The sequence below is a fragment of the Artemia sp. Qi Xiang Cuo genome, chromosome 14 (assembly GCF_049724085.1).
Source record: "Artemia sp. Qi Xiang Cuo chromosome 14, ASM4972408v1, whole genome shotgun sequence".
Lineage (NCBI taxonomy): Eukaryota > Metazoa > Arthropoda > Branchiopoda > Anostraca > Artemiidae > Artemia > Artemia sp. Qi Xiang Cuo.
In genome coordinates, this window is record NC_142807.1 from 40,543,243 (window position 1) to 40,567,093 (window position 23,851).

The 23,851-nt window shown below is 36.8% G+C and overlaps 1 protein-coding gene across 5 annotated transcripts in view; it reads right to left on the minus strand.

The window, feature by feature from the left end:
• The window catches only part of heph (polypyrimidine tract-binding protein 1 heph), a 261,216-nt gene that overhangs the window by 111,728 nt on the left and 125,637 nt on the right, over nt 1-23,851 (minus strand). For all 5 annotated transcript variants that reach the window (XM_089100422.1, XM_089100420.1, XM_089100425.1 and 2 more), the window contains one exon: nt 21,556-21,708. In XM_089100422.1, coding sequence (XP_088956548.1) covers nt 21,556-21,708 — 153 coding nt within the window. The remainder of the gene's footprint in view (nt 1-21,555; nt 21,709-23,851) is intronic.

Below are 23,851 nucleotides of genomic sequence, written 5' to 3' on the forward strand. Positions count from 1 at the left end.
TGAAATGCTAATAAATCTAGCTCAGAAAAGTCAAAAATAGCAAACCACTCATTCCCAAATCATAGGTTTCAGTCAACACGCACCTACGAAAGGCTAAGAAATTCAGCTCAGAAAAGTCAAAAAATAGCAACCCAAACATCCCAAATCATAGGTTTCAGACACCACACGCCTACGAAAGACTAAGAAATCTGGTTATGAAAAGTCGGAAATAGCAAATTGCATACCTCAAATCATAAGTTTCAGACAACAAATACCTATGAAATACTAAGAAACAATAGCTCAGAAAAGCTTGAAATAGCAAACTATTCATCCCAAACTATAGGTTTCAGACAACAAACACCTATGAGGGACTAAGAATCCTAGCTCTGAAAAGTCTATAAAGCAAACTACAAATCCCAAATCATAATTTTTTTACAGCAAACACCTATGAAAGGCTAAGAAACCTAGCTCAGAAAAGTCAAAAAAAGCAAATTAACCATCCCAAATCATAGGTTTCAGACAACACATACCTATGAAAGGCTAAGAAATCCAGCTCAGAAAAGTCAAAAATAGCAACCCACTCATCCCAAATCATTGGTTTCAGACAACACACATCAACGAAAGACTAAGAAATCTAGCTTAGAAAAGCCCGAAATAATAATTTACATATCCCAAATCATAAGTTTCAGACAACATTCACCTACGAAATACTATGAAACCTTAGCTCAGAAAAGCCTGAAATAGCAAATTACACACCTCAAATCATAAATTTCGGACAACACACACCTACGAAATACTAGGAAACCTTAGCTCAGAAAAGCCTGAAATAGCAAACTACTCATCCCAAACTATAGGTTTTAGACAACAAACACCTATGAGGGACTATGAATCCTAGCTCTGAAAAGTCCAAAAAAGCAAACTACAAATCCCAAATCATAGGTTTCAGACAACACACACCAACGAAAGACTAAGAAACTTATATCCCAAATCATAGGTTTCAGTCAACACACACCAACGAAAGACTAAGAAATCTAACTTAGAAAAGCCCGAAATAGTAATTTACATATCCCAAATCATAAGTTTCAGACAACATTCACCTACTAAATACTATGAAACCTTAGCTCAGAAATGCCTGAAATAGCAAATTAGACACCTCACGTCATAAGTTTCAGACAACACACACCTACGAAATACTAAGTAACCTTAGCTCAGAAAAGCCTGAAATAGCAAACTACTCATCCCAAACTATAGGTTTCAGACAACAAACACCTATGAGTGACTAAGAATCCTAGCTCTGAAAAGTCCAAAAAGCAAAACTACAAATCCCAAATCATAGGTTTCAGACAACAAACACCCACGAAAGACTAAGAAATCTAACTTAGAAAAGCCTGAAATAGTAATTTACATATCCCAAATCATAAGTTTCAGTCAACACACAACCACGAAAGGCTAAGAAATCCAGCTCTGAAAAGTCCAAAAGCAAACTACTCATCCCACACTATAGGTTTCAGACAACAAACACCTATGAAAGGCTAAGAAATCTAGCTCAGAAAAGTCAACAATAGTAATTTACATATCCCAAATCATAAGTTTCTGACAACACACACCTATGAAAGGGTAAGAAACCTAGCTCAGAAAAGTCAAAAATAGCAAACTACTCATCCCAAACTATAGGTTTCAGAAAACAAACACCTATGAGGGACTAAGAAATCTAGCTCAGAAAAGCCCGAAATAGTAATTTAAATATCCCAAATAATAATTTTCTGACAACATTCACCTACGATATACTAGGAAAGCCTAGCTCATAAAAGTCTGAAATAGCAAACTACTCATCCCAAACTAGAAGTTTCAGACAACAAACACCTATGAGAGACTAAGAATCCTAGCTCTGAAAAGTCCAAATAGCAAACTACACATCCCAAATCATAATTTTCTGACCACACACACATATGAAAGGCTAAGAAATCCAGCTCAGAAAAGTCAAAATAGCAAACCACCCATCCCAAATCATAGGTTTCAGACAATACATACCTATGAAAGACTAAGAAATCCAACTCAGAAAAGTCAAAAATAGCAACCCATACACCCCAAATCATAGGTTTCAGACAACAAACATCAACGAAAGCCGGGGCCCGGGGAGGGCCTTTGGGGATCTGGGGGCCGGGTGGGAGCCCGGGGAACCTTTGGGGACCGGGGGGTTCCTTCGGGATCGGGGTGGATCGGAGCCCTTTGGATCGGGGTAGGGCGATCGGGGCCCTTTGGGGTTGGGGTAGAGGACCTCACGACACTGTTCAAATAGAACTTGTTTACTATAACGACCACACTCAAAACCTCTTCTAAAACCATTTCTAAAATCATCTTTTAAAATGTCTCTAACTGTTTCGCCGAAATAATTCCCTAAAATGTCTAAAACCGTTTCACCCAAATAATCCCCGAAAAGTAATCTCAGCGTGTTCCTTTTGTTTTTGGCATCTCTGTGCTTTCACATTTCAAATTTCTAGGAAACCCTTTCCTACGTTAATCTCTTCATCTCATAAATGTTCCTAGCTACACTATTAAGGTTTCGTTAGAATATCAATTTATCTCTCCGACTTAAAGCTCAGTGAAGCCGTATTTAAAAATAGAATTTCAATCTCTTTAGCCTCCCGCATAATTCCAAGATAACAAGTGATGTCATTTCTAACTCCTGACAGTAAAGATCAATGAAGCCCTATTTAAAAATAGAATATTAATTTTTCTCTCTGACCTAAAGAACGTTTATGCCTCAGGCCTAAGATTAAAGAAAGCCATAACGTTTCTTAATTCCCCCTTCGTAAATCAATATATTCCCCTAGCGATTATGTAAATCAATTTCTCAGGTTATGTTAGCCTAAAGATCAAAGAAGCCATGTTTGTTTCTTAATTTCCCTTCGTGAATCAATAATTCCCCCGCCGATTATGTAAATCAATTTTTCAGGTTAGGTTCGCCTAAAGACATAAAACAGACATAAATTGCTGTTGACATCCATAAATGTGAGAAAGTTCCTGTTTTTTCATTCTCACTGACAAAAACCATAAAACAGACATGAATTGCTGTTGACATCAATAAATGTGAGAAAGTTCCTGTTTTTTCATTCTCACTGACAAAAATCATAAAACAGACATAAATTGCTGTTGACATCCATGAAAAACATCAAATAAATTGACCAACACCCATAACCGTCCAAGAAAACATCAATCAGAGTTATAAAATTCAAGTTTTTTCAAGTGAGAAAAATTCTGTTTTTTCATCCTCACTGAGGAAAACCATAAACCACGTGGTTCGTACGGGAGTCAATAAGGCCTTTCTACTGCAGACACATTCCTAACAAACTAGTCTTGACTAAAGGCAATTGTCCAATAATCAGTTTAACCCTTTTTTCTCCACCTTCATACGGTCCAATTCGCAAATGCTATCTAGCTCTGTTTTTCCCTAGTATTCAATTAGTAACATTTGTATAGTACAATTCGCAAATGCTTTACCCTATTTTTGGCCATTAGTGTTAGCTTTAGCAGCAAAAAATTCCTAAAAAACTAGTCTTGACCAAAGGCAATTGTCCAATAATCAATTTAATCCTTTTTTCGTCACCTTAATATGATCCAATTCACAAATGCTATCTAGCTCTGTTTTTTCCCTATTATTCAATTAATAACGTTCGTATAGTCCAATTCGCAAATGCTAAACCCATTTTTCTCCACCTTCATAAGATCAAATTCACAAATGCTATCTAGCGACACATTCCTAACAAACTAGTCTTGACTAAAGGCAATTGTCCAAAAAATCAGAAACCAGTCCGATAGCACATACTTCAAAGAAATGGAACAGTGGATAATGAATGGGTGATAGACAGCTTTTTCTACAAAATCATTCCTAAACACGCAATTTGATAATTTCGAGTTTCTGGTTAAAAAAAAAAACAAAAAAAAACATGTTATGATGAAAGTGTCTAAAAACCAGTCTGGTTGCGTTATATAATCTCAATTATACTTTCAAAACGTGTTTGTTCACTTTATAGGTATATAATATAAAAGGTTTGGTCGCTTTTTGCAATGTGTTCGTCAAACTACACTGCCTCAGGCGTAGGTTTTCTTGTAGGGTTGAAACCTTTATATAGATTACTACTCCCCTCCAGCACACATTTTCTTCCCAAAGTCGCCCGATCAAAATTTTGAGGTAGCCATTTTGTTCAGCATGGTCTAAAATACGATAACTATGTCTTTTAGGATGACTTAATACCCCGAAGTCCACGGGGGGAGGGCTGAAAGTTATGAACTTTACCCAATGTTAACATAAAGTATTGGTTATTGGGAAGTATAAAGACGTTTTCAGGGGGGATTTTTTTCTGGTAGGGGGGGGGGGTCGGGGGTTATGTGGGAGGATCTTTCCATGAAGGAAGTTATCATGGGGGACGGGACATTGCTATGAAAGGGGGCGCCGGATTTCCCAGCATTATTAAAAAAAAAGATCAGAAATTAAATTTAAAAAAAACAAGGTTTTTAACTGAAAGTAAGGAGCAACATCACAACTTAAAACGAACAGAAAATATTACGTATATGATTGAGTTCACCCCTAGTCAATACCTCGCTCTTTTAAATCAAAGATTTTTTAGTACTTTCATAAGAGCTATTTATTCTAATTAATGGCCTTTGTGATTAAGAGGTCATTTTTAAAGAATTAGTACAAAATTCGAACTTTAGCGTAAAGAGCAAGGTATTGACTAGGGGGCAAACCCCCTAATATACGTATTAAAAATATATGAGTATAGAAGTTCGTTACGTAAATTAATTCGTAAGTTGCGTATATTTATTACTAATAAAAACGCTCGTAAATAAAATTAAACAAGTTTCGAGAAAGCCATTTAACCAAACAAAAGTAAAATTAATATGAAAATTTTGTTGTAATTATTCATGTACGGTGAGCCAAAATCAAAACCTGCATTAATTCAAAAACGTTCAAAATTAAAAAAAAGAACAAGTTTTTTTTAACTGAAAGCAAGGAACGACGTTAAAACTTAAAACGAACAGAAATTATTCCGTATATGAAAGGGGCTGTCCTCTCCTCAACGCCTCGCTCTTTACGATAATGTTTGACTTTCTCACAACTCTATTTTTTTTAAACATAAAAAACTTTAGCGTAAAGAGCGAGGCGTTGAGGAGGGGACAGCCCCTTTCATAAACGGAATAATTTCTGTTCGTTTTAAGTTTTAACGTCGTTCCTTACTTTCAGATAAAAAAACTCATTTTTTTTATGTTTAAAAAAAGCATTTAAACAGCTGAAACTATTTGCAATAATTTTACTGACATAAAAAAAAGCTGTTACGATCTACATTTTGCATTAGTCTTTTTTTGATTTGCAACTGTTGGCTAAGAGAATTGACTACAGATATGATAAGCGTTAATAATATTTTCTAAAAACAGAAAACAAAACAACTAACTCAGCCGAGATCACGAATATATATATAGTTAAAAACAGTAGATAGTAGCACTTTCAGACCCACGATAAAATACTGCAATTCTACAACTCTAAATTCGTTTTTACTATTTAGTGAGTCAATAGTTTATCCGATAAAGAAAATGAAACTGCTTCAGCTCACGAGCTGTAAGATATAGCTCAAGAGCCAGCGAAAATCACCCTTTTTGGCCACTTGCAAAAATTATACGATTATTCCAAACATTTCTTTTTCTTTTAAAAACAGTCCTGAAATCCGTACTTTCAGTGAAAACGGTAGTGTACAGCCTTACATCTTTCTTCTAAAGGGACAAAACGAAAGAGCTGCTCCCAAAACACAAAAATATCTGTTTACCTTTACATAATCTTGTACTTCTACAGCTTCAGCTTCAATCTGAAAGTAGCAATACAATCAAGGCCGTGTCCAGGGGGGGGTTTTTCCCGGTTTGCACCCCCCCCCCCCCCGAAATTTTTGACCGAGTCGAAAATAAGTCGAAAATTAGTAAAACCTAGGTAAAAATCAGTAAAATTAGTCGAAAACTGAGTCAAAAATTAGTAACCCCCCCCCCCCGAAAAAGTCAAAAATCAGTACCCCCCCCCCCCCCGAAAAAAAATCCTGGATCCGCCCTTGATTACAATAAGACAAGATTTTGTTCTTTATATCCATAAATGACAAGAATTTTAAACTTCTTTCTAATCAGATTAAAAAATTGAAATGACCGAGTTCAAGAAATTACGAGGTAAATAACCATTGATAGCAAGGTATCATATGGAATTGTTCTTTCTTTTTTGAAAAAAGATCAATTTCCGAAAAGAGGATTAGCGCTTGAAGCTTATTTTCCCTGGGGGGAAAGGGATTTTCTTTCCTTTGCATCAAATATTATATTTATTTCTGACAAGTTTTACAGTAATACTCCTTAATCAGCTTCATCTTTTCTACGTTGTATAGTGGGGTACCAAGTTCTCAAAGAAACTCACAAGCGAAATATCTATTTGAAAAAAAAGGCAAAATATATGTATGTATTTTGATCACAAGTTATCCAATATTAAACGTTTAGAAATTAAAATATTTAAACTAGATGCAGATTTTGAAGACATTTTTTGTGGTTCTATATTTATTGCAGCGTCCAGGGGAAGAATAAATGCCAAATGGCGGAAAAGGAGTCGATAACTAGTGGTTTATACCAAAGTTTCCAAGTATTGTTCAATTGATTGTTCTGGACGGGAAGTGTGGCAGTATCCGGATTCTGAAGATGATTAGCTAGGTGTGACCAAAATAGAGTTAGGACCAAATGATCTAGATGAAAACAAACGGTCGAACAAAAAAAGTAGATTGTAAAAGGCATGTGCCCAGGGAGATTTCTAGGCATGTTCCGTCAAAATGATTGTACGATGGTTTCCATAACTTCAGTGTTCGGCTGACTTCATTCTCTTTGCTGACTCAATTTTATATGTGGAGATGTTCCGGGGGATATTTTCAGGGCGACTGGAATTGCCTGGAGGATTTTTTTATGGGAGTGGGAGGGATTTTCCACAGGAAAAATTTTCCATGGGGACGTTTTCCGCGGGAGCAACTATCAACAGGGGGGCCGGGAAATTTTTCCACGGAAGGGACATTTCCGGTATGATTTGAAAAACGAGCAGAAATCGAAGTCTTTTTCAAACGAAAACATGATAAGTAGAATTTTTCACAAGGAATAGTCCGTAACAAATTTTCCAGGGGAATTTTCAAAGGATGGAATTGATCGGAGGGACTTGCATGGGAAGAACTCCATGAAGAATTTTTTCGTGGGGGGGGGGGGGTTCTATTGAAAAAGAACCGGATTTCCCGGCTTCATTTGAAAAAAGATCAGAAATTAAATACAAAAAACAATTTTTTTCAACTGAAAGTAAGGAGCAAAATTAAACCTTAAAACGAACAGAAATTATTCAGTATAAGAGGGGGGTTACCCCCTCATATGCACCTCACTTTTTACGCTAAAGTTTGACTTTTATCCCATTTTTAAAAGAATGACTCCTGTAACACCATGGCCGTTTAATTAGACTAAGATACTTTTTTAAGTACTAAATACCTTTAGCGCGAAGAGTGAGGCATTGAGGAAGGGACAACCCCCTCATATATGGAATAATTTCTATTCGTTTTAAATTCTAATATTTGCTCCTTACTTGAAGATCTATCCCCAAATCAGAAGAAGTATAGTGAAGGTTTTTTTTTAAGAAGCTATTTGTGGAACCCGTTTCCGCATTGAAGAAATACACGGATGTTTCGCATTGGTAGTACAGACATCGGATCAAATGATATTAGATATCCAAGTCATCTGGAACGGAGCACCGAAATTCGGCATTTGTCCATAGGCAAATTATCATTGCTTCACAGTAGTTTACATAGCAAACATGTAATTCGATCTCTATTTGAAACCAGCGAGTAAAACGATCACTCCAGTAATCATTCAAAATAGGCAAGAGACCATATTATAATTAACTGCCTGTCTATGATTTATACATGTGCATAGTAAATTGAAGGGCTCTTTCGGACTTGGATTTCAACAGCCTTATTTAATGATTTTATTCTTCTGCAAAATATTTTTCATACTATACTGGATTTGGATGTGATTAATACAGATTTTGATCTAAGCTTTCAATGAGCCTTCTTTTGAAACCAATTAGGGGCGTAAAAGAATTTTGGCTCGAGGACGGGAGGGGGGGGATCAGGTAAAACAAACAGAAGCTCAAAATACAATAAAAAGGTTTGATTAACCAAATAGAAGAAGCCTTGCTAAACCCTGGATTGATTACAAAATCACATGAACACTGCCAATACTTTTTATATTCTGATGTGTCTCAATTTCTTGCCAAAGTTGCTTAAAACGTCATCAGTATCCGCCACAGCATCTCAATTCATAGATATATGTAAACTCATTAAACCTGCCCTCTCTTGTCCGATTAACTAAAACAAAAGGTTTTTTTTTAACTGAAAGTAAGGAGCGACATTAAAACTTAAAACGAACAGAAATTATTCCATATATGAAAGGGACTGTCCCCTCCTCAGCGCCTCGCTCTTTAAAATTTTTTTATTGTTTTAAAAAATAAAGTTGTGAGACAGAGTCAAACTTTAGCGTAAAGAGCGAGGCGGTGAGGAAGGGGCAACCCCTTTCATATACGGAATAATTTTTGTTCGTTTTAAGTTTTAATATCGCTCCTTACTTTCAGTTAAAAAACTTGTTTTTTTTTTAAGTTAAATTCTGAACGTTTTTGAATTAATATAGCTTTGATTTTGGCTCACCGTACATGAATAATTAAAACGAAATTCGCATGTTAATTTTCCTTTTTCGGGCTAATTGGCTTTCTCGAAATGTTGTTTGAACGTAACTTACTTAACGAATTTCTATATTCGTATGTTTTCATTACGTATATTAGGGAGTTCGCTCCCTAGTCAATACCCCGCTCTTTACGCTAAAATTCGAATTTTGTTCGAATCACACACCCCTGAATCACAAAGGCCAGTTAATTAGAATAGACAGCTCTTTTGAAAGTACTAAAAAACTTTAGCGCAAAGAACAAGGCATTGACGAGGGGGCAAACCCCCTGCGAACCCCCTCATATATATAATAATTACTGTTCGTTTTAAGTTTTAATGTTGCTTCTTACTTTCAGTTGAAAAAAAACTTGTTTTTTTTATTTAATTTCTGATCGTTTTTTAAATAATGCTCGGAAATTTGGCGCCCCCTTCATAGAAATGTTCCTTCCCCCAAGGAAAGATCCTCCCCCGTAACCCCTACTCTGATCCCGACTCCCCACTAGAAGACAATCCCTCCTGAAAACGCCTGTATACTTCCCAATAACCAATACTATATGTAAACAATGGGCAAAGTTTATAACTTGCAGCCCTTCCCCCGGGAACTGTGGCGGATCATGTCTTCCTCAAAGACATATTAATGAGATTTTCGACTATGCTGAACAAAATGGCTATCTCTAAAATTTTGGTTGGGTGACTTCGGGAAAAAACGAGCGTAGGAGGGGGCCAAGTTGCCCTCCAATTTTTTTTGATCAGTTAAAAAGGGCACTAGAACTTTTAATTTCCGTTCGAATGAGTCCTCTCACGATATTCTAGGACTATTGGATCAATACGGTCACCCCTGAAAAAAAATATATATATACATAAATAATAAAAAAAACAAAAAAAAACGCATCCGTGATCTTTCTTCTGGCAAAAAATACAAAAATACACATTTTTGCAGATAGGAGCTTGAAACCTCTATAGTAGGGTTCTCTGATAAGCTGAATCTGATGATGTGATTTTCATTAAGGTTCTGTGATTTTTAAGGGGTGTTACCCCCTTTTTTCGAAAATAAGGAAAATTTTCTCAGGCGCGTAACTTTTGATGGGTAAGACTAAACTTGATGACACTTATATATTTACAATCAAAATTAAAATCTGATTCTTGTGATGTATTTATTGGTATCAAAATCTCGTTTTTTAGAGTTTCGGTTACTATTGAGCCGGGTCGCTCCTCACTTACAATTCGTTCCACGAACTGTTTGATTCTCTGGGTATGATTTTAGTCACTTTTAAGATGCTGGAAAATCCTGCCTGAAACCCCCTAAAATCATGCTCCAAGAGTACTAAAATCCTACTGAAAACTATATTTCTAATGGAGGGGGTGGTCCCCACCGGGGTTACCGCACGGTTAAAATGTGAACTAAAGAGGTGTGAAGCAGAGGCCATGTATAAAATTGCAGAAAATCTGGAAGATGCAGCCAGACGGCATAATAGTAAAATATTGCGCTGGCATGTTAGTAAACTGAAAGGGATTAGTCAATCTGGACCTGTCCCAGTTTAAGATTGGAACGGGGCCACAATCAGTGAGAGGAAAAAAGTTAGTGAGATGGGCAGAGAGTTACAGAAAAATATATAGAAAAGCCTGAAAATGATTGTAACACTTTGGATGCAGAGCAAGATTTATTTTGCGAGGAAGAGTTAGTGACAGTGCTAAAAGGATTAAAATAATAATGTCCCAGGTGTTGAGTGTGGTAAATGAGTTTTTTTTTTAATATGATGGTTGTGAGGTTAGAGATAAGTTACTGAAGATTATGGATATGATTTTTGAATAAGGGAAAGTACTTGGCGATTTTAGAAAAACTCTTAATTGAACGCCTCTACAGTAACTTGTGAAAGAGCTGGATTTTCAATGAGATTTCAATCCCTTCTACAGCAACTACAACTACTGCTAATTACTCACCGCAGTACCAAGCCGCATGAGGCCAACACAGCTACGCGCACTCCTCTTCCACCCCAATATATTCTAAGCCTTCCTCGTAATACCCTCCCTTACGGTTCAAGAAAAATGATTTTCCAAATTCTAGAGGGAAGGGGCATTTCCGGTTTTCTGATCTGATTGTAGAAAAGAAGGGATTGAGGATCCTATATATATCATGTGGTTCATAACATTCTTTTTCTAATATATCTTGATTAAATAATGTTGTTGTTTTTTAATTTAGTCCTCATATAAGATTAAAAATTAGCCACTTTCACAAAGAACTGTTCGTTTTTTTCACTTTTTCTCTAAGAAAAACCCGTATTTTTAGGTTTATTTGGCAGATTTTTTTTTTAATTCTGAAAATGAAAACACTGCTTCGATGTAAAAACGAAAGGTATTGCAGCATAAAGCATATATCCTTCAGTACTACAGAAAAAAAACACAAATAAAAATGACAAAATGAGTCACGAAATGTTAACGGGAGGGAGGGGATAAAGAGCAGGCATGTTCTAGAATAGATCGTCAGGATCATATATGCAAACCTCTTCTTTTAATATAAAAACAAAGTATAAAAAGAAACACGTTCATGAAACGGATTTGACACAAAATGAGGTATTCCAACCAAGGCCGTATCCAGGGGGGTTAGGGGGTTTGAACCCCACCCCCGAAATGTTGTCTGACTCATAAAAACATAACAAAAATGGATATAAACAAATAAGGCCCTGATTCCAACTACAATATGCATTGACGGCGATAGACGTCAAATCCAATTTATTTTCCTAACAGAGCTCGCATTATAATAATAATAATAATTTTAGTGTTGCCCGCTCATACAAAAAAAGAGAATAAGTGGAGTAATATAAAAGAAGAAAGGGGAAAAAAACAAGAACACTCAATATCAAAGAACATAATTAAGTAGTAACTTCTTTATTTGCACTCGCATATCAGATGTAAAGGCAAAACCTCGAACAATGTTTCCAACGCCTTTTTTTCTGCACTTTTTTCCGTAGACGGAACAACGACACATGGGTCTACCATATTTCGAGATCTTAGAACGAATGTGTTTCTCTCGTTAAGCGGGTATAAAAGCAAACACTGGAGGTTTAAAAGTGAAGAATAGTTGTCCTAAGAGTTAAAGAAGTTGCGGTACATCTAGTAATTTTTATTTAAAATAATAACGAAGATTAATTGATTTATTTTTTTTAGTTAACATTTTTCGTTACACCGATAGCTGCCATATGTTTATACCACTGGAAATTGGAAGAAACCGTATTTTTATTACAGGGACGAACGCAGGGGGGGGCCTCCGGGCCTGCCCCCCCCCCGAAATCTCACGATTTTTTTCATTTTCCCATAATTTTCTTTTTTTTCTCACAGAATAATGGATTTGAAGGATTTGGCCCCCCCCGAAACAAATTCCTGCGTACGTGCCTGGTTTATTATAGTATGGCTTACAAGATAAAGCGCTCAAAAGTACTGCTTAGCATTGTTATTATGTTCTTTAGTTAAACTTCTTAGATTTTGTATCGAGTTTTTTGATTGTCAATTTTTATTACAAAGATTCTGTTTTTCTCAACTTAACAATAAAACAATGAATTGTGTACTTTTACTTGTCTCTGCAATAGTAAACCTCTCTTTAGTTCTTTATTTGTATGCCTTTTATATTGGCAGATGTAATGGTTTACGTAAATTCCAAAGATAGACGATAAACGTTGGTACATGGTCTTTATTGAATAACGTGAGAATACACATAGAGAAAATAAGGTAGCAAAAGAACAACTAGCTACGACGAAGGCGAAAGATGGACTGCCTTTAGAAATGAACCAAGAATATAACTTTCCCGGAACGGAAGTTCCAGGCCTGGGAACAATCCCTTTCCCACGACTAGCTTTAGTCCCAAGAGCCCCCCCCCCTGGACCGCTATCGTTGACACATAAATGCCCAAATAACTAACAAATGAGATACCCGGAAAAGCTTCTCGAATTGATGTTAAATACTTTACAGATTATCCCCCCTGTTTTAAGTTAAATTTCCCAAATTTTTTCTTATCCCCTTCTCATTAAACCTCCAAACTTTAATTGAATTCAAAACATTCCCTTCCTAAATCATTCACTTCTCGCCTACTAACATTCTACAGCATGAACTAGTAAAAAATTACATAATACAAACACTACACAATACTTGAATAAGTAAAAACTTACATAGTATAAACGAACCACATTAACAACAGTAGTCGGAAACTAAATATTTTAACACCTCAATTTTCTCTGTATCCTTTAAACTAGATTTGTTCCCCATACCCCTGAAATTTGATGAAGAAAAGGAAAGTTGGGATTATATATAAACTTCGGTTTAGGGCACAATGAATAACCGAGAAAGGCTAATTAATCCTGAAAATACCAGCGACAAATAAATGAAATTGCATAAACTTATAAATAATGGAATAGCTATGTCAACCATTGCAGTTTGATTGGCCTACCATGCTGCAATGACGTCAAGATATTATTACCAATAAAATCCTCGGGGTTTTATTGCTATGGAACGCCTCGATTTTGACCTATTTGGTTTTGCTCTACTAACTTGTGGTTCGACAAATGGCAGTACTACTGTTGATATCTCTACATAACTATTAGGGCTACGCATTAAAACCATCCCGTCAGGCATCAACCTCATCCCACTGGACATCAAAACCAGCCTCCTTTCCACCTTTTTTTTCTCATTCCACGGGACCTCAAAACCAGCCCCCTTGTCCTGGGTATCCAACCCGCCCCGTGAGGCATCAGGACCATCTCGCAGTGCAACAACAAAAATCCATCCTGTGAGGCATAAGAACTCACCCACGGGACCTCAAAACCAGCTCCCTTTTCCTGGGTAGCCAAACCGACCTGTGAGGAATCATTACCATCTCGCAGTGCAACAAAAAAAAACCTCCCGTGAGGCATCAGTACCATCCCACGGGACCTCAAAACCAGCTCCCTTTTCCTGGGTATCCAAACCGCCCTGCGAGGAATCAGTACCATCTCGTAGTGCAGCAAAAAAAAAACATCCCGTGAGGCATCAGTACCTCATCCCTCGCAGTGCCTTCTCATTATCATTGAGTCCAAATTTCACCCTCGTCAGCGCAGAAAAAAATTCATCGGAAAAAGAAGACGTGTCTCCTTTCCCCACTATCTGTTCTATCTGTTCATATTGCTTTGCAACCTTGTACGCATCACCTAAACAAAAAAAAATTCTGCACTATTCTCTAACAAATACCGTTTGTAGGACGGTCTGATCCCCTCCTTGAATAAATTAAGAGCAAATACCTGAATAGCGTACAAATTGTATTTACTGCATGCCAAAGACTCTGACTATCAGGCACTTGCACAAAAAGTTCTTTCGGGTGGCTGGACAATAATATAAAATCGAATTTTATTTGGCAATTTGAATAAGGAGTGCCCTGACGTTCGTGAAATTTTGGGGACCCACACACTGAACCCCATCTTTTCCCTGTGCACATCCCTGGCAGGCATGGCAATCCAAAATTGTAAATCCCTCTTTTTTACGTTGTTTCTTGTGTCTGTTTACAAAAAAACAGCAGTTGTTCCAGTTATACTTGTTTCTCAAACATTAAAAAATTAACATTACTAGAAGTATCGTAAAAATGTACAATACAGCCTGCAAGGTTCTAATTTCGTCAAAACCTTTTTTGTCCATTTGTTTTAATACTGTCTTCCAACTACAATACTCTCAAGACATTGATTAATAAATATTTATGAACAAGCCTTAAACAAAGGGAAAACTGAGAAATAGTGCTGAAAATAGAAACGCATCAATTCAAAGGGTTTTAATCAATTGAAATAACAGGTTCCCTTTCGAAATTTTTCATTTTCATTGTGTGTGTCTTTGTGAAAGGAATAAACCCTGTCAAATGCATTGATCTATTGCTGGTTCGCAGACTTCTATATTCAAATGGACCGCATTCCGATCCCATGAAAGGGTTGGACTGAAGTTCCACCTTGTCACGAAAAAACTTTTTATCACGATCAAAAGTCGTTATCGACTTAAATTGAGATATTAAAACGACTATTCCAAAATCAAAACACATTCACTATACAAGAAAAAACGTTCTGGAGCCACATACACCGTATTTGGCAATCAGTTCTGATACATTTTGATCGGTTATTTTGCAAAATATCTTGATGTCTCCCTTTTTGAAGTATCCTTGTGAAACAATATTTGGTATCATTTCCCGTGCCAAATAGCTACTTCAACTGTAATCGCTTAAAACTATGATTTTGCTGTCTGTTTATTTTGGGCAGCCGTGGACTAAAGAACGTCACTTTTGGGAGAACCATGAACCCAAAACGGTTCTAAACATAGAATAGGCATCAATAAAAGCGTGTAAAGGTTTTTTAAAATCCTTTTTCCTCCCAAAGGAGGATTCTTAGTTCTCGCCATTTCCACCCACCGAACTTAAGACTGAAATAGTGTTTGTGCGCTTATTGCAAAATTAAATATTATCCAGAGAGGAAATACAGAGAGCTATATAACAGTCAGAAAGCTCATGATAGCATTATATTGCTGTGTTATATCCAAGTTTTTCCAAGCCTAGGCCATCTCAAAAAAAGATTACAAGACCAATTTTGGCCTGGTGCGCATTGAAAAAGTGCCAAAAATCCCTTTTACTATGATAAACAACTAAAAGCTTTTCGAGCTTCTGTTGAATAAACGGGGAAAATATAGACGAAGTAGTCCAGATGGCCAATGGGTTCTTTGACTAGTAATCAGATAAAATGACACCTGGTGCACCTTGCGAATGAATCGATTTTTATACTTGGCATCTAACCAATATAGCATTAAGCGGGCAAATAAACTAACTTAAGCAAACAATCCCAGAATCGTTAGTTTTAACACGTCATATTCTGAGCCTATTTACTTTGAGTCCTGTTTTTTGAACCTCGAAATTTATTCTAAGATACACAGCTAAGGAATTGGTCGCTTGGATCCGTAAGAATGAAAATTTCCCACACCCTGACGAATGTCCTTAAGACGATATGCTGGATATAAAAGGTTGGAGTAGTTCCGGTGTTGTGTGGTTGAGGTCTCAGCTCCGTGATAAGTTCTCTTTTTTTTTGCACCTATATCCGAAATAGAAGTCCGGATTGCATGGCCTCATAGTGGCGTAAGGGTAGACCTTTCCCGCGTTTGCCTAACCAGAAACGTGACTCCAAACATCACTGCAGGGTGACCTTGAGGAGTGGCGCCCCTCGAGGAAACTGTAGTCTAATAAACGGCACAGCACTTGCACTAGATTTTAACTAATGGGTATAATTCTGCAGGATTTATTTGTTTAGGTAAGCTTTTTGGGCTACAAAAACCTCTTCCTAGCTAAGTTATCTATTATGGGCTGCCTCCCCATAGTAACACAACATTTGTAGACATTAATATTTAATGAGTGAGAGGTAAATAGGCTTGAGATTGCTTGCGCAGGGTTTAGACTCATGTTGATGGAAGAGCATCGTCAAGTGTGGAAAACCTTGTTGTGACCGAGATAAGCGCAGGATTGCAAAAGGCCTCAATTCATGCTCGAGGTCCCAATGACGTTTTGACTGACTAATTACGACGCTTTGAACAGAACTTGCCATTAAATTAGGTGATATAGAATTTATTTACTCAGGCAGGAAGGATGGGGTGCATAGACAAGGAGTAGGTGAATAAGAGAACATATAAGTCTTACTTAGGTTGGGAAGTTAGTTGCTCATCTTATGACAAAAGGCAGGGTATCATTCATAGTAGAATATGCCCCTGCAGAACCGACTGATAGAGATAGCAGTCACTCAGATGAAATTTACTCACAGCTAAGGCAAACTGAACGCTACTGACCAAATATAGGCAAGTAAAAATAAGTAAAAATTAAGTAATAAAAGTGATGCAGTTTGAACCAAAAGAAAACAACGATTTAATTAATATGTCCAAAGTAAACATAGGGATAAATAAAACAGAACAGGATAGGCCAATTGGCCTTCTCAAGAGATGCGTTTGTAGGTGTCACCAAACTAATAATTTGAATAAATAAAAGTTCAAATAGGGATAAAATCCTTTTAATAGACAGTGATTATGATAACAGTGATAGAAATTCACAAAAATACCAGATATTTGACTGTAAATGTGACCGAAATATCTGGTATTTTTTTGAATTTCTGTCACTGTTATCATCATCACTGTCTATTAAAAGGATTTTATCCATATTTAAACTTTTATTTATCGTCATGGAAAGGCAGTGTGGTCTCCGAAATTATCTAAATAATTTGAAGTGTTTTGTCTTGAATAATGTTGATAATATCCAAATAAATGTTTAGCTTAGATATATCGCAGTTTGTCTTTTGCTATAGCAATCAGGAAAGTTACAGTTTCTAGAGCTCCATGACGATAAAATTCTTTGGCTCATTTTCTACTTATTTTTCACGCACGTTTCTTATTTTCAAACTTGGCGCCCGCTAAGCGTAAAACTACATAACTACACGTGGAGATCTTCAAAAAAAAAAGAGTTCCCTATTTTTCTTGTATTTTTAAATATGTATATGGTTGTGTAAGTTTCCACTAAACCAATTTAAAGAACCAGATTTCGTTTTTAGTTTCCATGGCACTTAATATGTTTTTTTGTTTTTTTAATATATTGTATTTTATGCAACTCATTTTACATGCTCAGCCCAAATCGGGATTTTTCCTTCTTTCTTTAGTAGCCTGCACATGTTGTTCTCTTGGGCGGTTACGTAGAGCGAAATTTTATTGAGGGGTGGGAGATTGCCAAATTTTTTAGGAGCATCTGACCAGGCACTTACACAGGAATGTATAATAATCACGGAAGGGCTTGAAAATGCAGTTAAATCAGGACAATTTGTTTAAGTTAGCGGGCGATTAAGTTAGATCAGGACAATTATGCGAAAATTGTACAAAATAGCGACATTCTTAGATTTTACGCTGAGGTTCCCTTCATACATGCCAGCGTCTGAAGCTTGGAAAGATATAAATTCGAGGGGAAGATGAGAATTCTCAAGTGTTAGAATGAAACATGAGAATTCCCCTATAAGTTGTGATTATGAAATTCCTCAATTCCAAACAAAATAGTAAGAAATTCTTAATCAGAATAGACAAACTCAACAAAGGGAAAATGCCTCTTGAGAAAGGGGGTATTTTTTAGACAACAACTTATAAAGCTGCATTTACTTCTGAATAGCCGTAAGGAAAAATGCCTTACGAGTTTTATTTATCTGTCTTTTTTCTAATAATATCGTGTGTTTCGTGTTTTTATGCTAATTTCTTTTGAAGAACGCACATTAAGGAATACATCGGCCATGAGTAATAGTTCTAACATAAAACCAGACATTTTTCAATGAGCAATCTTTCAAAAAGGATTCTATCTGAGAAACAAAGGAAGAAAAGATCGACAGTCAGTTGGCAAAATATTGGCCTAAATAAAATGATGTGGAATGTTTCATGTCGTTAGTTTTTAAGACTTGTCGTTTTGTCTCTTTAAGAAGACAGCCGGTCGTCTAAACAGACAACAAATTGAGACAAAACTTAATGGAATGCTTTAAACACCAAATATATCACCCAAGATAATAGCACGAGTTTTACTAGTTAAAATCAGACACAAATCCGGACGGAGAGGAATAGCAAGTGGTATCTCGAGTATAACTTATTGAAACGCAACAAATGTTTTATTATCCTGTTATTAACTGGTAGAAATTTGTTGAATTTAACTAGCGAATCCGTCCTAATTTAAATTAAACTTACGGTATACCAAATTTACAATTAATGAAACAAATAATCGAAGAGGTTTGGGTACTTGTATGATATAGCCCCTGCCGCTCAAGTTGTTCATTCATTGACGCATTATAGAACCGTTTTTTTTCGTTAGTTTCGTTAGCGTGAGACAAGACAGAGAAGTGACCGAATAGATAGAAAATTATAATTTGGGCTATATATTCGCACAGTAGGGGGATAAAGTATTTGGATAATGTGAAGTTAGAAAATAATTCTTACTACATAATACGTAGAATAATTGTACCTAACTGCTTAATTCTAATTACAAATGCAGACCCGCTATAATTTACCCCCCCCCCCCCTCATGTGCAAATATTTAGCACAAATTTGTTCTGAAAGTATTCTGTTATTCTCTTAGCTAGGTATATTTCATTAGGATTGAGCGTCAGAGAAACATATTAGAAGATCATTAGGTAGGGGCTATATCATACAAGTACCAAGGTTTGCAAATAATTTCCTTGCAAATAATAGTTGATCTTTTACAAATTTGTATTATTTTTAACTAAACATCAACTTCCAATTTGTATTAGTCGTCGATAAAGACAGGCAAAACACACAGAAAATTTTTGTAATAACACACGTAATTTACCGGATACCTACATTTAAAAAAATTCAGATAAGACAACTCAAAGAACAGTTTCACATTAAAGTTCTTGTCTATGTGACTGAATTGAGAAATTTTCACTAAAGGAATTTAAGCCGAGTTCTCAGTTGTAAACACGTTGAGATTTGCTCCGCTCAATTGGATGACTCAACAGGAAACTATTCAAAAATGCCTTTCAATTTGCTAATAAGGAAAGGCAGAGATAGGGGTTATCCACTTGGTTACTTCAAGCACACAGGATCAGAGGCAAAGACTCGTTTACACTTCGTAAACAGAACACAGCCCTTTTAACGCCCCTCTATGTTGACTTTGATCAGGATATAACAACGTTTGGCCCTCCCGGTAAAAAAATTTCAAGCTTCCTAGTCATAGCGTAACTCTTTACCGGATTTAGTTTGTTTTAGAGTTGGAACCCCCTTTTTTCAAACTAAAGTTCGGGATCTTTAGAAATGCCTGCGTTACAGCTTTTGCTATTTTTATTATCTGTATTTACCAGCAAAGCAGATGTTCTTAATTTGGTCATTAATTTGTTTTTAGGCTTGTTTTCTTATTTTCTGCGGTTTGGACGTTAAGAGCGACCATGGAGAAGAAAAACCTCTCCCACTTTCAGACAATACCGAAAATCTTTAAAATTGACTGTTTTTTTTCTACTTTCTTTTCCCCAAATAGCGAATGACGTGGGAGCGGAATATGTGGAACGATAAAGGAAATACATACACAGTTGATCATTTTCTAGGTTTTAAATGCATCACGATTTTCATTTCTTTTTGCGTTCCAAAAGATAAAGATATATTGTACTTTCATTGAATTGTCCATCGATCATTATACCAGCCAATGAATGAAACGTAAATCATTTATACAAGTACTTTTGTAGTAGTCATAGGTGCGTTCACAGATGCGGTAACAAGAGACGGGAGTCAAACGAACAGGGATTTATCGAACCGGATTTCGTCTTTTCTGACACCAAATGCTTTCGGCGATCGATACGAATCTTGCTTTATATATACTAGATTTATCGCTTGCCAAAATCCTTTTATCAAGGAGGCACACTTGTGCCTCTATAAAGAAGAGGCGACCCACCACAACGTTAAGCGATTTCAGGTCCTAGAGGTCGCAGAGAGACGGCAGTAATCGCATTTTGTAGCCCAAGCTCAAACTAAGAAACGTGCAAAATTTCATCCTCCTCCAACTTTGTCTTCATGGGGTAAACTGGGCCGGAAGTTTCGACCCTCCCACCACAGCCCCCCTTTAATGTTGTCCGATTGGGCTGAAATTTAGAGGTTAAGCTTTCCTAGGGCCCGGGAGCTTATCCTCGAAATTTCAGCTCAATCCGATCACTCCTTCCCTGTTTTCAAAAAACCAAATATAGCCACTTAAACTTCATTTCTCTTTTTTTTTTTCTTGTTATCCACGCCTACAGGCCACAGTTGGCAACTGATCCGGGTGAATGAGGACTCATTTGAAGCAGAATTCGACCTGTTAGGGCCTTTTGATATTTTCAGACCGAAAAAATTATCCCCCGAATTTACATTTACGAAAAACCTCGTTTTCCTATAAGAACCCGCTATAAGCGGACTCTTATCGTTTTCCTATAAGAGCCCGCAAGCTGTCAAATCAGCTAACAGTTAGTCAAGCAATAATAAGTAATAAACTGTACAAAAACGTGCAGAAATTATTTGAAAAAAACTACGTTTTCTAAAGAGTTATAGAGGCTGAGTTACAAGGTCGAACCTTAAAACGTACAGGGATTAGGAAGCACAGTTGGGGGCTGCCGCCCCCAAACCCCGCTTTCGCAGCCTTAAAAAAAAAGTTTTTTAAACTGAAAGTAAGGAGCGACATTAAATCTTAAAACGAACAGAAATTATTCCGTATATGAAAGGGGCTGTGCCCTCCTCAACGCCTCGCTCTTTACGCTAAAGTTTGACTTTCTCACAACTCTTTTTTTAAACAATAAAAACTTTAGCGTAAAGAGCGAGGCGTTGAGGAGGGCACAGCCCCTTTCATATACGGAATAATTTCTGTTCGTTTTAAGATTTAATGTCGCTCCTTACTTTCAGTTTAAAAAACTTTTTTTTATTTAAAGGCTGCGAAAGCACGGGGTTTGGGGGGCGGCAGCCCCCCAACTGTGCCTCCTAATCCCTGTACGTTTTAAGGTTCGACCTTGTAACTCAGCCTCTTTAACTCTTTAGAAAACGTAGTTTTTTTTCAAATAATGTCAGAAAAGACCGAGTCCCTAGCCCTACCAATAAGAAACGGGTAGTATTTTGGCTTATAATTTTGCTATCTATGTGTTTTGTGCGTATGGTCGGCGACTGATCCGGCTGCCCCATAAGGCGACTAAGTCTTCCCCCCTTCCAGCACGCCAAAGGATAAAGTAGTAATCGCTAATTAGGAATGGTAGATAGCAAGATACACCACAAATAATTAAGAAAGGATTACCTGGTTCTTTCCTTTGAGAACAAGTACATTTGTGACTCTGCCAAAAGGCATTCCGAGGTGAATAATTTCAGCTTCACTAGCTTCTGTTGGTATATTCCTCAGGTGCACAACACGGGATGGCGTTATATTATTCTGACCTTTGTCCACTTTGGCCTATAAAAAAGAACAAATATATTATTTTGGAGACGACACCTTTGAGGAAATCACGAATGGAGATTTCTGCAATATTCGCTTACGGAAATACTAAATGGGGCTGATATAGAGGTACGGTACGACATGGCTAATTGAAACAAAAATTAAATCCACAGACTTAACTGCAATTTTTCATACTTTTAACATTGCCCAAAGAAAAATCCTCTATCCTCCACTCCAAATTATTGGACCAGCGTCTACCTTTGCCAGACACACGGACAAGAGCTTTCTCTTTCTTTCCTTTTTTTTTGGGGGGGGGGTTGTTTAAAAAAAATATGAAGCTACTTTGCATGAAAAAACCAAAACAGGCAAATTAGGACTACATTAAATCCGTAAAAATTTCGAGATTCCCGGTTGCCTCTGTGTCGGGGCTGTATGCTGGAACCGTACGGTTTATTAGACTGAAATCTTTCAATTTACCCGTTTCAGAGTGTTTCCTGTGCCCTCCTGACACTTCGACCGCAGATCTTTGTCCCTTAGCTGTTCGATAAAATACATTACTTATTTTTGAAAGACTTGTAGTTTCAGTTTCCATTTACCTGCATATAGCACGTTGTTCAGATTTATCCACGGGTGGCTAGCGTTTATCCCTCCCCCCGGAAAATACCCCCGTGGAAAATAAGGCTTTCCAAATTTGAGAATTTTATTTGAGCTTAATTTTGTTTATTTCCGTAGGGGGAAGAAATTTTGGTACTTGTTTATTATGCACCACTCACTCAAGTTTACGCTGTGTAAAACTCGAGAACAAACCTGTTTCTTCGTTAGTTCTTTTCAGCTTAGACAACACAAAGAGAAGTGACAGAATATATGGATATTCAGAATATATTTTTTTAAACTAACGTAAAAAGTGGTGTGTTCTCGAATTTTACACAGAGTAAACTTGAGTGAGTGGCGCATAATACACAAGTACCAAAATTCCTCCCCCCCCCCTACGAAAATAAAAAAATAGAACTCAAAAAGAATTCTCAAATTTGGAAAGCCTTATTTTCCACGGGGGGGGGGGGGTTAAACGCCTAGAACCTTACCCACCATATCATATGTTCATTATCTGAACCATGTAAAACTGTGAGCACTTTCACAGTAAACTATGTGTTTTTGAAACTAAGACAGAAGACTGGAGGGTAGTAGACTGCCCGTATGTAATATGGCTAAAAGCCAAGTAAATAAAAATTAGGATATTAAGTAGCCAAAAAAAACTTAACTGATCAATCCAACATGGTCACAAACTCCATATTCAATTTAAAAATCTTTAAAATACTGGGAATAGGCTTTGATTTTGAACACCCTCCCGCCGAGCAAACAAAGAACAAAATGGAAGGAAGAAATATTGGCTATGAGGCTAAAGAGCAGATTTGTAATAAGACTCGTTTATTTAATCAGACATTGCAACAGATTTAATATTCCTGGCACTACGTCATACGACCTATGAAGTCATGCTGCAATGATGAGCCAAAGTTTCCAAGAAATATTCAAGAGGACCGCTTCACATAAAAAGTAATGAAGTTTGTAAAAAAAAAAAAGAATAAATTTTCAATATTGGGGCTATACTAGCCAAACTGGATTACACGGCAGCATTGACACTCGAACTAATCTATCGTAGATATGCAATACGTAAATCTTTAGTTGGAGGAAACAGGCACGTGTACTTTGGTGACAGTTATACCGCATGCAGTGGTTGTATACAATTCTTGACGTGTTGCCAGAAACAGTAGATTTTTGCGCTTTTTGGTATTTTATCTGAATTAGTAGGCTACCTTGACGGAACATCTTGCACAGCACGTATTTAGGCTACACAGCAGATCCCCACCCTCTCAAAATGGGAAATACCGTCGTCTGGGTTGAAGTCAGTAGTTCCAAAAGTGGAAATCAACCTCCTCGACCTGCCTCCCTTGTATTATTTTTATGATTTCACTGCTTTGTTTAAATACTATAGGCCTACCCGTTTCTCTCTCTATATTTTCATTATTTTCTCTATATTTTCATTATTATTTCACCTGGCTAAAACATATAGAAGGAGTTGTAGAAACTTGGGAGGGGGCCTTATTACACAAAAAGAAGTTTTAGTCCTCTTTACAAGGAGCGATGATTGGAGGACAACAAGCCC